This window comes from Argopecten irradians, chromosome 5 (assembly GCF_041381155.1).
Source record: "Argopecten irradians isolate NY chromosome 5, Ai_NY, whole genome shotgun sequence".
Classification (NCBI taxonomy): Eukaryota; Metazoa; Mollusca; class Bivalvia; order Pectinida; family Pectinidae; genus Argopecten; species Argopecten irradians.
Genome location: NC_091138.1, coordinates 49,490,336 through 49,507,232, shown reverse-complemented (window position 1 = coordinate 49,507,232; position 16,897 = coordinate 49,490,336). Strand labels below are relative to the sequence as shown.

The following is a 16,897-nucleotide window of genomic DNA, read 5'->3' as shown; positions in this document are numbered from 1 at the left end:
GTCTTTATATCAACACATACAAATGACTAATACAATCATTCCCTGTGAACAATGAAACCACAACCCAAGGGATAAGTTGGATATCCATGAATTCACTCGAATGATGTAATTTTGTTGTCACACTCCCATAGGTTTCCAAGTTCTTAATTTAGCTGGTCTAAACATTTAATAGTCAGTAATGTGACTTCGTTAGGAGTTGTTGTTGACATATAAGGCACACCTCAATAACACAAATGTAGGTCACTACTATTACTTCAGTTCAGTTTTGTTTACATAAAGACCGCATTTTCATTGGTCACCTGAACCTAGCCGCATCCAATCAAAATTTGAAAGCAGAAACTTCCGTTTGTTCAATTTTGAATTCCCACCCCATAAGGATGTTACCAATGCAATATGAGTGCTATCCAACGTTTAATTTCAGAGAAGAAGTCGTTTATATGGAAATAGCAAAATTGACTGTTTTGGCCCCATCCCTCAGGACTCTTGGGGGTCAGCCCAACCATTTGTACAATTTTCAGTCATATTCCATAAGGATGCTACCAGTCAAATTTTGTTTAATTAAACCAGCGGTTATGAAGAAGTCGATTGTTGATGGGCATACGACGGACACCGTAGTATCGTATAAGCTCACCTTGGTCCTTTGGACCAGGTGAGCTACACTTAAATATTTCATTGGCTAAAATCATTAAAGAAACAACTTACTTTTCAGGAATAAGTCTAAACATCTTTGTTGCACTTTGTTAGAGTGGAAGATATAAGGAGCCAGCAGGCTCTGTTCAGAACTGTCTTCATGCGTCAGACCAAACAGTTTCTCTGTGGCTTCCATTGCATCTTGTGGCTGAGATAGTTAGGAAAAAGAACAAGAGATCCCAGAGGGATCTTGGCGCCCACCAAAGAATGATATATATCTGACAAAGGAAAGATGGATCTTTTCTCTACTTTTTAAACTTTTTCAAACATACTACATATAAAATTTGAGACAGATCGCTTCAGTACCTTTTGAGAAATAGCGGTAACAAACTTCAACTATCAAAATCCAAGATGACTCCTTGGCGGCCATCTTGTCGATCAATCGGTCCCAATTCGCAATATGCACAACTAGGGCCCTATGGGAACCTACATGTGAAATTTGAGAAAGATCCATTCAACACTTTCTGAGAAATAGCGATAACAAACTTTGAATATCAAAATCCAAGATGGCTGCCTGGCAGCAATCTTGTTGACCGATCGGTCCCAAAATACAATATGCAAACTAGGTCCCTAAGGAAACCTACATATGAAATTTGAGACAGATCCCTTCATTACTATCTGAGAAATAGCGATAACAAACTTTAACTATCAAAATCCAAGATGGCGGCCTGGCGGCCATCTTGTTCACCGATTGGTCCAAAAATGCAATATGCACAACTAGGGCCCTAAGGGAACCTACATATTAAATTTGAGAAAGATCCCTTCAGCACTTTTTGAGAAATATGGATATCAAACCTTCAGCACTTTTTGAGAAATATGGATATCAAACCTTAACTATCAAAATCCAAGATCAAAATCTGTATGGCACAACTAGGGACCAAGGGTAACCTCCATGTGAAGTTTGAACAAAATCCCTTTGGTAGTTCTCAAGAAATATCGATAACAAATTTCAACTGCCAAAATCAAAGATGGCTGCCTGGCGGCCATCTTGTTTTTCCTATCAGCTTCAAAATCTGTATGGCACAACTAGGGACCAAGGGTAACCTCCATGTGAAGTTTGAACAAAATCCCTTCAGTAGTTCTCAAGAAATATCGATAACAAATTTCAACTACCAAAATCAAAGATGGCTGCCTGGTGGCCATCTTGTTTTTCCGATCAGCCTCAAAATCTGTATGGCACAACTAGGGACCAAGGGTAACCTCCATGTGAAGTTTGAACAAAATCCCTTCGGTAGTTCTCAAGATATATCAATAACAAACTTCAACTGCCAAAATCAAAGATGGCTGCCTGGCGGCCATCTTGTTTTTCCGATCAGCCACAAAATCTGTATGGCACAAATATGGACCAAGGGGACCCTCCATGTGAAATTTGAACAAAATCCCTGGAGAAATAGTGATAACAAGCATTGTTTACGGACAGACCACGGACGCAGGACGATTTGAATAGCCCACCATCTGATGATGGTGGGCTAAAAACAAGAGGGTTTTGACAAGTCAGTCACATTGAGGGAAGCCACTTGATTAAAAGGTACCATACCGGTTATAGGTAAAATCAGAGCATTACTGTACTATTTTAAGTATGCTTACACCTAAAATTTTGTTGTACATGTAATTAATGTGCTGCAAAATTGAACCACAAAACAATTGGTTCAGTAGAACTTTAGTTACAGCACATTTTCTAAGCTGAAGTGGGCTTCCCCACACTGAGTCTTATGAAAACAGAATATGTTAGGAAAAGTGACAACATTTTAAAAGTTTTTTTCATGTTCATTTATAATCATGTACAATTCATAGTTACAGCACATTTTCTAAGCTGAAGTGGGCTTCCCCACACTGAGTCTGATGAAAACAGAATATGTTAGGAAAAGTGACAACATTTTAAAAGTTTTTGTTCATGTTGATTTATAATCAGGTACAATTCAATGGGGCTTACTTTATTGTTATCACACCTGATCTCAAAGGAGGAATGGGGCTTACTTTATTGTTATCACACCTGATCTCAAAGGAGGTAACATCTGTTTAAAGACATAAATCACTTCCTTGGAATGGACACTTCAAAAACCAACTATCAAGACTGCTTTGATACAAAACCTTTTTCACTTCTTACAAGGAATCACCAGACCAAATTTGATGACTTAAGCTTAAACAATAGACAAAATAGAAACTTGCTCAAAAACTGTAACATGGAAATATGACAAATTAACAGACTCAAAAAAAACCCTAAAGGGCCCCAAATTGGTTGTATTATCACGTTCAGCATCCATACATATTAGGAAAATAAAATCATAAACATTTATGATGACTTAAGCTTAAACAATTGATGAAACAGAAACTTGCTCAAAAACTTTAATGTGAAATGGGACGCCAACGCTGACGCCGACACCAGGGTGACAACATTAGCTCCCCCTATTCTTCGAATAGGCGAGCTAAAAATAGATTCAATAGTTAATGAGAAATAGCATTTTAAATAAGGGCTGTTACAGGTACTAAATTTTGTACCCAAGTACCTGAATTTTAGTACCCGACCTGTACCTGGGTACTCAACATGTATTCATACTTGAACGTATAAACTTCATAAATTTGTGGTACATATACCAATGTTGTTTGGGGCGATCTTCAGATGGAGCAAAATTCAATGGAATTATAATATATGCGAGAGAAGTATTCTTCAATATTATAAACAAGACTGTTGTATCCAATTTTAAAATGTTGATTGGTAATTTGGTAACTAACATCGGACAATCGTAATGGAACAAGCTGACAGAGCCCAGCAGGTCTGTTGCAGATGTTGTTCTCACGAACATGGGCAACAGGAAATACAAAAGAGAAGTCTTCATTTGGACAGCCTGTAGTGTTATCTTATATAAACAATTTACGGATAGTGAAAGTAAACATGTGCGCCATTCATGGTCAGATCTCTGATCGAATTATGGTAATGGGAAATAAAAATAGCAACAATGTTGCTTGTGAACATGTTATAAGCAGATTAAGTGTCATCATTTGTGAGGAAAACAGAACAAATGAGTGTTTCCTACTTTGAGATGCCCAGGTACACATTTTCGGACCCGGGTACATCCCAAACCCGACCCGTAACCGGGTACTCGTAACAGCCCAAATTTTAATGTTGATAGACGTCGGGGGACATAGGATGAACCTCAGACGTTTTTTTAAAAGACCGTTTAGTGTTTGTTACTGATAAATATTCCAACACATCCTATTTGTATACTTACGATATTGTCAGTACAGCTGAAAGTCTCCAATGAATTCAGAATGATCTGGATACAGGTAGATTTGGAATTGATGTTGATCTGCTTTGTTTTCCACACTGTGTTCTGTACAAGGTCTGTCTGGCCTGTCACTATATACAAAGGACTTAAAAGTAAATCCTTCACCATTTCTTTGTGAAGCCTGTAAAAGACAAAAGACTTAAAAGTAAATCTTTTATCATTCCTTCATGGAGCCTGTAAGAATAAACAAGAGGTCCAAGGGTCTTAATAGTCATCTGACAACCTTAGCACGAGTTGCATATAAAAGAAATAAATATGGTTTTTCTAGATGGTGATTTTGGTGTCCGTCCGTCAATGTTTTTGGGAGGGACTAAAATAACACTTCTTAGGGTGTTCTTCCTGCCAGTGAAACTGAGCAATTCCAAAAATATCAACACTTGGTCTGAACTTGGTCAGGAAATGATAATAAAAAAAATTTCACTCTGACTTTCAAGGTAAATGTGATTCATCCCATTTCTTAATACCACAGTATTTCGCAGATTAAATTATTACGATCATAACAATGTTCCGCGAAATTGTGAAAATATCCAGGTGAGAAATAATTTGTGCTTTGCTAAGGAACAATTTTGTTAGTAAATCTGTACTTATAGTATTTGATTGAAAAATTAGAATGTCACTTTCAAGTATTCCAAATCACTGCACAATTCTGAGTTAAACAAAGAGCTCTCAGACTCATGTTTTTGTATAAAATTGAACTGAAACAAGAGGCCCATGGGCCTTAACGGTCATCTGACTCATTGCACAAAACAACAAAGTCACAGTATAAAGTATTGGTTAACAACTAATATAAACAATACAAGGAACTCCTTAGTTGAATATGTAAGTTTCTGAAATAGGTAAATGTCATTTGTTGAACAAACTTGGTAGCCCTTCATCCATATATGGTTGTAACCCATTCATGGGTTAATATAAGGAGGAGTCGGATTTTAAAGCCAAATTTCAGTAAAGCTGCCATTTTGGACATCCGCCATACTATCCCCATGGGTCTTAGCTCGGTTCTTTATAAAATATGATTGTCCTCACCTAAAGTTCCCCCTTCTGAATCAATTAAAACCCCTATAGACCAATTTTCCTTGAAATCGGAGACTGAAACCTGAAAACAGGAAATGGTCCAGCGGCCATCTTGGAATACCAAAATCTTTATGAAAATGTTTGCATGTTGTTCGGCATCAATTTAAACCCCTATACACAAATTTTCATTGAGATCGGAGACAGAAATCTGAAAACAGGAAGTGGGCCAGCTTAAATTAAGAAAATTTGCCCTTTTGGGGCCCCACATCTCAGCCCCTAGGGGTCGGACCAGACTCATTTATATAAAATACAATTGTCCTTCCCCAATGATGTTTAACACCAAATATGGATGAAATTCATCCAAGTATGAAGGAGGAGTAGGATTTAAAAGCTTAAATTAAGAAAATTTCCCCTTTTTGGCCCCTCTGCCCCAAGGGGTTGGACCTATCTCATTTATATAAAATATGATTGTCCTTCCCCAATGGTATTTTGTACTAAATATGGATGAAATCCATCTAAGGATGAAGGAGGAGTAGGATTTTAAAGCTAAAACAAGAGGCCCAGAGGGCCTGTATCGCTCACCTGGTTTGTAATGCCAAATAATTTTCTGAATACAGGTTCATTGTTTCTTTTCTGAAGGAATTTTAATATTAACCTCTAAATCACCTATTGGGCCCCACCCCTCCTGCCCCCTTGGGGTCAGAGCCAAAATTTATACAAGTTCTGTTCCCCTTCCACAAAGGATGTTTCTGGCCAAATTTGGTTACATTCCATGCAGAACTCTATGACTAGTAGCGATTTAAAGAATTTACCTCTATTTCCCCTATTGGGCCCCACCTCTCCTACCCCCGGGGGATCAGAGCCAAAATTTATACAAGTTCTGTTCCCCTTCCCCCAAGGATGTTTGTGGCCAAATTTGGTTACAATCCATGCAGAACTCTATGAGAAGAAGTGATTTAAAGGATTTACCTCTATTTCCCCTATTGGGCCCCGCCCCTCCTACCCCCAGGGGATCAGAGCCAAAATTTATACAATACCCCCAGGGGATCAGAGCCAAAATTTATACAAGTTCTGTTCCTCTTCCCCCAAGGATGTTTGTGGCCAAATTTGGTTACAATCCATGCAGAACTCTACGACTAGTAGCAATTTATAGGATTTACCTCTATTTCCCCTATTGGGCCCAGCCCCTCCTGCCCCCGGGGGGTCAGAGCCAAAATTTATACAAGTTCTGTTCCCCTTCCCCCACGGATGTTTGTGGCCAAATTTGGTTACAATCCATGTAGAACTCTAGGACAAGTAGCGATTGATAGAATTTACCTCTATTTCCCCTATTGGGCCCTGCCCCTCCTGCCCCCTGGGGGTCAGAGCCAAAATTTATACAAGTTCTGTTCTCCTACCCCCAAGGATGTTTGTGGCCAAATTTAGTTACAATCCATACAAAACTCTTGGACGATTAAGTAGCAATTTATAGAATTTACCTATAATTCCCCTATTGGGCCCCGCCCCTCCTGCCCCGGGACAAGAGCCAAAATTTATACAAACTCAGTTCTTATTCTCCCAAGGATATTTCTGGCCAAATTTGGTTACAATCCATGCAGAACTCTATGACAAGTAGCGAATTAAAGGATTTACCTCTATTTCCCCTATTGGGCCCCACCCCTCCAGCCCCCGGGGGGCCAGAGCCAAAATTTATACAAGTTCTGTTCCTCTTCCCCCAAGGATGTTTCTGGCCAAATTTGGTTACAATCCATGCAGAACTCTACGACTAGTAGCAATTTATAGGATTTACCTCTATTTCCCCTATTGGGCCCCGCCCCTCCTGCCCCCGGGGGGTCAGAGCCAAAATTTATACAAGTTCTGTTCCCCTTCCCCCAAGGATGTTTCTGGCCAAATTTGGTTACAATCCATGCAGAACTCTACGACTAGTAGCAATTTATAGGATTTACCTCTATTTCCCCTATTGGGCCCCGCCCCTCCTGCCCCCGGGGGGTCAGAGCCAAAATTTATACAAGTTCTGTTCCCCTTCCCCAACGGATGTTTGTGGCCAAATTTGGTTACAATCCATGTAGAACTCTATGACAAGTAGCGATTTAAAGGATTTACCTCTATTTCCCCTATTGGACCCCGCCCCTCCTGCCCCCGGGGGGTCAGAGCCAAAATTTATACAAGTTCTGTTCCCCTTCCCCCAAGGATGTTTGTGGCCAAATTTTGTTACATTCCATTCAGAACTCTATGACAAGTAGCGATTTAAAGGATTTACCTCTATTTCCCCTATTGGGCCCCGCCCCTCCTGCCCCCGGGGGGTCAGAGCCAAAATTTATACAAGTTCTGTTCCCCTTCCCCCAAGGATGTTTGTGGCCAAATTTGGTTACAATCCATGCAGAACTCTATGACTAGTAGCAATTTAAAGGAAATGTTGAAGGACAGACGGACAGACGGACGGACGACGGACGCCGCGCCATGACATAAGCTCACCGGCCCTTCGGGCCAGGTGAGCTAATTAAGAAAATTTGACTTTTGGGGACCCATCCCTCAGCCCCTAGAGTTCGGACCAGGCTCATTTATATAAAATATGATTGTCCTTCCCCAATGATACTTAACACCAAATATAGATGAAATCCATTCAAGGATGAAGGAGGAGTAGGATATTAAAGCTAAAATTTAGAAAATTTGCCCTTTTTTGGGCCCCATCCCTCAGCCCCTAGGGGTCGGACCAGGCTCATTTATATAAAATATGATTGTCCTTCCCCAATGATATTTTACACCAAATATAGATGAAATCCATTCAAGGATGAAGGAGGAGTAGGATTTTAAAGCTAAAATTAAGAAAATTTGCCCTTTTGGGGCCCTATCCCTCAGCCCCTAGGGTTCGGACCAGGCTCATTTATATACAGGAGATCCCAGAGGGATCTTGGCGCCCACCAAAGAATGATCTATGTCTGACAAACGAAAGAGGGATCTTTTCTCTGCTTTTCAAACTTTTACTACATATTACTACATATGAAATTTGAGAAAGATCCTTTGAGAACTATCTGAGATATATAACGGTAACAAATATCAATTTTCAAATTCCAAGATGGTGGCCTGTCGGCCATCTTGTTGACCGATTGGTCCTAAAATTCAAGACAAATTGGAGACAGATCCCTTCAGTACTTTTGAGAAATAGTGGTAACAAGCTTCAACTAACAAAATCCAAGATGGAGGCCTGTCGGCCATCTTGTTCATCAATCGGTCTCAAAATGCAATATGCACAACTAGACCCCTAGGGGATAATGGACATGCAATTTGAGACAGATCCCATCAGTACTTTCTGAGAAATAGTGGTAACAAACTTTAATTGTCTAAATCCAAGATGGCGGCCTGTCATCCATCTTGTTCACCGATCGGTCCGAAAATGTGATATGCACAGCTAGACCCCAAGGGGAACCTGCACATGCAATTTGACACAGATCCCTACAGTACTTTCTGAGATAAAGCGGTAACAAACATCAATTGTCAAAATCCAAGATGGCGTCCTGTCGGCCATCTTGTTCATCGATCGGTCCAAAAATGCATAATGCATAACCAGGGAACTAGGGGACCATGCACATGAAATTTGATACAGCTACCTTCAGTGCTTTCTGAGAAAAAGTGGTAACAAACTTCAATTGTCTAAATCCAAGATGGCGGCCTGTCATCCATCTTGTTCACCGATCGGTCCGAAAATGTGATATGCACAGCTAGACCCCAAGGGGAACCTGCACATGCAATTTGACACAGATCCCTACAGTACTTTCTGAGATAAAGCGGTAACAAACATCAATTGTCAAAATCCAAGATGGCGTCCTGTCGGCCATCTTGTTCATCGATCGGTCCAAAAATGCATAATGCATAACCAGGGAACTAGGGGACCATGCACATGAAATTTGATACAGCTACCTTCAGTGCTTTCTGAGAAAAAGTGGTAACAAACTTCAATTGTCTAAATCCAAGATGGCGGCCTGTCGGCCATCTTGTTCATCGATCGGTCCCAAAATGCAATATGCACAACTAGGGCCCTAGGGAAACCTACATGTGAAATTTGAGAACAATCCCTTTGATACTTTCTGAGAAATAGCGGTAACAAACTTTATCAAACAAAATCCAAGATGGCGGGCTGTCGGCATCTTATTGACCGATTGGTCCCAAAATGCAATATGCACAACTAAACCCCTAGGGAAATCTACATGTGAAATTTGAGAACAATCCCTTCAGTGCTTTCTGAGAAATAGCGGTAACAAACTGTATCTATCAAAATCCAAGATGGCGGCCTTTCGGCCATCTTGTTGACCTATTGGTCCCAAAATGCAATATGCACAACTACAACCCTAGGGGAACCTACATGTGAAATTTGAGAACAATCCCTTCCGTACTTTCTGAGAAATAGCGGTAACAAACTTCATCTATCAAAATCCAAGATGGCGGCCTGTCGGCCATCTTGTTGACTGATTGGTCCCAAAATGCAATATGCACAACTAGACCCCCAGGGGAACCTACATATGAAATTTGAGAAGAATCCCTTCAGTACTTTCTGAGAAATAGCGGTAACAAACTTCATCTATCAAAATCCAAGATGGCGGCCTGTCGGCCATCTTGTTGACTGATTGGTCCCAAAATGCAATATGCACAACTAGACCCCTAGGGGAACCTACATGTGAAATTTGAGAGAGATCCCTTCAGTACTTTCTGAGAAATAGCGGTAACAAACTTTAACTATCAAAATCCAAGATGGCTGCCTGGCGGCCATTTTGTTGACTGATTGGTCCCAAAATACAATATGCACAACTAGGGCCCTAGGGGAACCTACATATGAAATTTGAGAAAGATCCCTTCAGCACTTTCTGAGAAATAGTGATAACAAGAATTGTTAACGGACGGAAGGACTGAGGGAAGGACGGACGAAGGACCATGGACGAAAAGCGATTTGAATAGCCAAAAATATGATTGTCCTTCCCCAATGATATTTTACACCAAATATAGATGAAATCCATTCAAGGATGAAGGAGGAGTAGGATTTTAAAGCTAAAATTAAAAAAATTTGCCCTTTTTTTGGGCCCCTTCCCTCAGCCCCTAGGGGTCGGACCAGGCTCATTTATATAAGATATGATTGTCCTTCCCCAATAATGTTTCACACCAAATATGGATGAAATCGATCCAAGGATGAAAGAGGAGTAGGATTTTAAAGCTAAAATTAAGAAAATTTGCCCTTTTGGGGCCCCACCCCTCAGCCCCTAGGGGTCGGACCAGGCTCATTTATATATAATATGATTGTCCTTCCCCAATGATGTTTCACACCAAATATGGATGTAATCTGCTCAAGGGTTAAGGAGGAGTAGGCTTTTGTATAAATAGTCTTACGCACGATGCACGGCGGACGGCGGACGGCGCACGATGACGGACAAAACACGATGACAATAGGTCATCCTGACCTAAAAAACATTGTTTGGCTATCAGCTAAATAGGTAAACAAGATATTCCAGGGGGATCTTGGTGAACTATGTCAGAAAATGGAAAGAGGGATCTTTCCTATCCTTTTTTCCCCTTCCTTCTTTGAATTCTTCACATTAAGTCTGTTTAGCAGAAAATTGTCAAATTCAATTTGGCTATATATGGTTTAATTTGAGGAAGCTAGACCTCTTCAATACATGCATCTTGACAAAATGACAAAATCCAAGATGGCTGCTTATCAAATGACAATCTATAAGAACAAAGAAGAACCTACAAATGAAATTTCTTGAGAAATATCAAAATGAGAGATGGCAAACTGTCAACCATTTTGTTGTCCATCATCCTTAATTGAAATATGTATAACTTGTGCCCATGGAGAGCCTACATATGAAATTTGGACCCCCCCCCCCCCCCCCCCCCCAAATTGTTTTTTTCGTGTCTACAGCACTGGAACTTCAATGCGTGAACATTCTTAACAGCTAGCGAAGCCGCTGACCGATCTGATGATTTTTTTATTTCATGGACACAACACATTTCCATATCACTCCTGTAAAACACCTAGCCCACAGAATGCCATACTTACCCTTTTTCTCTAGTCCACAGAATGCCATACTTACCCTTTTTCTCTAGCCCACAGAATGCCATACTTACCCTTTTTCTCTAGCCCACAGAATGCCATACTTACCCTTTTTCTCTAGCCCACAGAATGCCATACTTACCCTTTTTCTCTAGCCCACAGAATGCCATACTTACCCTTTTTCTCTAGCCCACAGAATGCCATACTTACCCCTTTTTCTCTAGCCCACAGAATGCCATACTTACTCTTTTTCTCTAGCCCACAGAATGCCATACTTACTCTTTTTCTCTATCCCACAGAATGCCGTACTTACCCTTTTTCTCTAGCCCACAGAATGCCATACTTACCCTTTTTCTCTAGCCCACAGAATGCCATACTTACCCTTTTTCTCTAGCCCACAGAATGCCATACTTACCTTTTTCTCTAGCCCACAGAATGCCATACTTACCCTTTTTCTCTAGCCCACAGAATGCCATACTTATCCTTTTTCTCTAGCCCACAGAATGCCATACTTATCCTTTTTCTCTAGCCCACAGAATGCCATACTTACCCTTTTTCTCTAGCCCACAGAATGCCATACTTACTCTTTTTCTCTAGCCCACAGAATGCCATACTTATCCTTTTTCTCTAGCCCACAGAATGCCATACTTACCCTTTTTCTCTAGCCCACAGAATGCCATACTTACCCTTTTTCTCTAGCCCACAGAATGCCATACTTACCCTTTTTCTCTAGCCCACAGAATGCCGTACTTACCCTTTTTCTCTAGCCCACAGAATGCCATACTTACCCTTTTTCTCTAGCCCACAGAATGCCATACTTATCCTTTTTCTCTAGCCCACAGAATGCCATACTTACCCCTTTTTCTCTAGCCCACAGAATGCCATACTTACCCTTTTTCTCTAGCCCACAGAATGCCATACTTACCCTTTTTCTCTAGCCCACAGAATGCCATACTTACCCTTTTTCTCTAGCCCACAGAATGCCATACTTACCCTTTTTCTCTAGCCCACAGAATGCCATACTTATCCTTTTTCTCTAGCCCACAGAATGCCAAATTTACCCTTTTTCTCTAGCCCACAGAATGCCATACTTACCCTTTTTCTCTAGCCCACAGAATGCCATACTTACCCTTTTTCTCTAGCCCACAGAATGCCATACTTACCCTTTTTCTCTAGCCCACAGAATGCCATACTTACCCTTTTTCTCTAGCCCACAGAATGCCATACTTACCCTTTTTCTCTAGCCCACAGAATGCCATACTTACCCTTTTTCTTTTACTTACTCTAGCCCACAGAATGCCATACTTACCCTTTTTCTCTAGCCCACAGAATGCCATACTTACCCTTTTTCTCTAGCCCACAGAATGCCATACTTACCCTTTTTCTCTAGCCCACAGAATGCCATACTTACCCTTTTTCTCTAGCCCACAGAATGCCATACTTACCCTTTTTCTCTAGCCCACAGAATGCCATACTTACCCTTTTTCTCTAGCCCACAGAATGCCATACTTACCCTTTTTCTCTAGCCCACAGAATGCCATACTTACCCTTTTTCTCTAGCCCACAGAATGCCATACTTACCTTTTTCTCTAGCCCACAGAATGCCATACTTACCCTTTTTCTCTAGCCCACAGAATGCCATACTTACCCTTTTTCTCTAGCCCACAGAATGCCATACTTACCCTTTTTCTCTAGCCCACAGAATGCCATACTTATCCTTTTTCTCTAGCCCACAGAATGCCATACTTACCCTTTTTCTCTAGCCCACAGAATGCCATACTTACCCTTTTTCTCTAGCCCACAGAATGCCATACTTACCTTTTTCTCTAGCCCACAGAATGCCATACTTACCTTTTTCTCTAGCCCACAGAATGCCATACTTACCCTTTTTCTCTAGCCCACAGAATGCCATACTTACCTTTTTCTCTAGCCCACAGAATGCCATACTTACCCTTTTTCTCTAGCCCACAGAATGCCGTACTTACCCTTTTTCTCTAGCCCACAGAATGCCATACTTACCCTTTTTCTCTAGCCCACAGAATGCCATACTTACCCTTTTTCTCTAGCCCACAGAATGCCATACTTACCCTTTTTCTCTAGCCCACAGAATGCCATACTTACCCTTTTTCTCTAGCCCACAGAATGCCATACTTACCCTTTTTCTCTAGCCCACAGAATGCCATACTTACCCTTTTTCTCTAGCCCACAGAATGCCATACTTACCCTTTTTCTCTAGCCCACAGAATGCCATACTTACCCTTTTTCTCTAGCCCACAGAATGCCATACTTACCCTTTTTCTCTAGCCCACAGAATGCCATACTTACCCTTTTTCTCTAGCCCACAGAATGCCATACTTACCCTTTTTCTCTAGCCCACAGAATGCCATACTTACCCTTTTTCTCTAGCCCACAGAATGCCATACTTACCCTTTTTCTCTAGCCCACAGAATGCCATACTTACCCTTTTTCTCTAGCCCACATGCCATACTTACCCTTTTTCTCTAGCCCACAGAATGCCATACTTACCCTTTTTCTCTAGCCCACAGAATGCCATACTTACCCTTTTTCTCTAGCCCACAGAATGCCATACTTACCCTTTTTCTCTAGCCCACAGAATGCCATACTTACCCTTTTTCTCTAGCCCACAGATGCCATACTTACCCTTTTTCTCTAGCCCACAGAATGCCATACTTACCCTTTTTCTCTAGCCCACAGAATGCCATACTTACCCTTTTTCTCTAGCCCACAGAATGCCATACTTACCCTTTTTCTCTAGCCCACAGAATGCCATACTTAATTTTTCTCTAGCCCACAGAATGCCATACTTACCCTTTTTCTCTAGCCCACAGAATGCCATACTTACCCTTTTTCTCTAGCCCACAGAATGCCATACTTACCCTTTTTCTCTAGCCCACAGAATGCCATACTTACCCTTTTTCTCTAGCCCACAGAATGCCATACTTACCCTTTTTCTCTAGCCCACAGAATGCCACAGCCCACAGAATGCCATACTTACCCTTTTTCTCTAGCCCACAGAATGCCATACTTACCCTTTTTCTCTAGCCCACAGAATGCCATACTTACCCTTTTTCTCTAGCCCACAGAATGCCATACTTACCCTTTTTCTCTAGCCCACAGAATGCCATACTTACCCTTTTTCTCTAGCCCACAGAATGCCATACTTACCCTTTTTCTCTAGCCCACAGAATGCCATACTTACCCTTTTTCTCTAGCCCACAGAATGCCATACTTACCCTTTTTCTCTAGCCCACAGAATGCCATACTTACCCTTTTTCTCTAGCCCACAGAATGCCATACTTACCCTTTTTCTCTAGCCCACAGAATGCCATACTTACCCTTTTTCTCTAGCCCACAGAATGCCATTACTTACCCTTTTTCTCTAGCCCACAGAATGCCATATACTTACCCTTTTTCTCTAGCCCACAGAATGCCATACTTACCCTTTTTCTCTAGCCCACAGAATGCCATACTTACCCTTTTTCTCTAGCCCACAGAATGCCATACTTATCCTTTTTCTCTAGCCCACAGAATGCCATACTTACCCTTTTTCTCTAGCCCACAGAATGCCATACTTACCCTTTTTCTCTAGCCCACAGAATGCCATACTTACCCTTTTTCTCTAGCCCACAGAATGCCATACTTACCCTTTTTCTCTAGCCCACAGAATGCCATACTTATCCTTTTTCTCTAGCCCACAGAATGCCATACTTACCCTTTTTCTCTAGCCCACAGAATGCCATACTTACCCTTTTTCTCTAGCCCACAGAATGCCATACTTACCCTTTTTCTCTAGCCCACAGAATGCCATACTTACCCTTTTTCTCTAGCCCACAGAATGCCATACTTACCCTTTTTCTCTAGCCCACAGAATGCCATACTTACCCTTTTTCTCTAGCCCACAGAATGCCATACTTACTCTTTTTCTCTAGCCCATGGAATGCCATACTTACCCTTTTTCTCTAGCCCACAGAATGCCATACTTACCCTTTTTCTCTAGCCCACAGAATGCCATACTTACCCTTTTTCTCTAGCCCACAGAATGCCATACTTACCCTTTTTCTCTAGCCCACAGAATGCCATACTTACCCTTTTTCTCTAGCCCACAGAATGCCATACTTACCCTTTTTCTCTAGCCCACAGAATGCCATACTTACCCTTTTTCTCTAGCCCACAGAATGCCATACTTACCCTTTTTCTCTAGCCCACAGAATGCCATACTTATCCTTTTTCTCTAGCCCACAGAATGCCATACTTACCCTTTTTCTCTAGCCCACAGAATGCCATACTTACCCTTTTTCTCTAGCCCACAGAATGCCATACTTACCCTTTTTCTCTAGCCCACAGAATGCCATACTTACCCTTTTTCTCTAGCCCACAGAATGCCATACTTATCCTTTTTCTCTAGCCCACAGAATGCCATACTTACCCTTTTTCTAACATTTTGATGCAAACTTTCTGACTCCTCATAATGTCCGTGTCCATTAACTGCTGTGGTAACTGTCTCACTATACTGTCCATCTCCCCTCCAACCCCAAGCTTACTGAAAATCAGAAAAACAGGTATTAATCACTTAAATGTTTGATATCATACCATATTTCTGTATTCTTTCTTAAGTATCTGTATAGATACTGAATTTTAATTTCGTGTTAATTTGAAAGTACATTTACAAAAATGTTAAGCAAAATGATGGCCAAGAAAAAAAAAAAAAAAATAGATATAGTTTTTTCCTCATATACTCACTGATAGCAACTGTTGGATAAACTTATCTGTCACTACAAAATTCTTTATTTGTCTGGAAATGTGAACTTGTTCTACATCAGACTAAACTTGTTTTTGCTTTCATTTTGAAAATCATCTATAGTGATATGGTTGCACAGAATACATGTTTAGTACAATATAAAGTTTATTTTTGGTCATCTCTGCTTTCCTAAATTTCCAAAATAAACCTTGTATTGTACTAACCATGTATTATCTATATATGTATTAGGCCAAAAAAATTTAGGGTCCCGACCGACCCTAATTTTTTGCCCCCAACCCTAATTTTTCCCCCCCACTTTTCTATGAAAAAAAAAATAAAAGTTGGAATTTCGATCTCAGACTCCAGTTCCGGCCATTATTTTAGAGTGAAAGACACTAAAAAAAAAAAAAAAAAAATCCTCCCGACCTACCGACCCAAATGTTTTTTTACCAATGTAACCCTAAACAGACATTTTTTTTTTGGGCCTTACTTCTCCAGGCTACTTTATTAAACTCATATATAAGTGAAATAGAACTGTATACAATGTAACTCTCTATCACCTGTCCGTGTATTGTTAGTAAGTGGGGGAAAGATCATTTAACCATCTTGCTGGTATGTTAAGGGGAGATAATCATACATGGAATTTAACCATATAGCTGGAAAGTTAAGGGGAGATAATCTTACATGAAATTGAACCATCTTGCTGGAATATTAAGGGGGAGATAATCTTACATGAAATTGAACCCCATCTTGCTGGAATGTTAAGGGGAGATAATCTTACATGAAATTGAACCATCTTGCTGGAAAGTTAAGAGGGGGATAATATTACATGAAAGTGAACCATCAATATAAACACTATATATATTGGCCCATCAGGCATTTTGACCCCAATTGGCCCAGCCCCTCTGCCACTATTAGGTTGGCCAAGACCCTTATAGATATAATGTTAAAATGGCTAATAATTCTAACCAAGTTTAACTCACTTTCTATGAAACTTGAGCAAATAATGCTCATAAATGTGTTTTTCCTATATAAACTATAGTAAATTTGACCCCCTACCCATGAGGAAACCTGAGACCCCAGGGTCATATAATTCATAATTTTTGT

The 16,897-nt window shown here is 40.7% G+C and overlaps 1 protein-coding gene across 1 annotated transcript in view; it reads right to left on the bottom strand.

Annotated features, from left to right (window-relative positions):
* The window catches only part of LOC138324132 (uncharacterized), a 64,677-nt gene that overhangs the window by 34,038 nt on the left and 13,742 nt on the right, over positions 1–16,897 (bottom strand). Inside the window, exons 4-6 of the mRNA XM_069269213.1 lie at positions 15,479–15,592; positions 3,921–4,098; positions 703–838 (exon numbers count right to left, since the gene is read on the bottom strand). Of these exons, the coding sequence (XP_069125314.1) occupies positions 703–838; positions 3,921–4,098; positions 15,479–15,592 (428 nt within the window). The remainder of the gene's footprint in view (positions 1–702; positions 839–3,920; positions 4,099–15,478; positions 15,593–16,897) is intronic.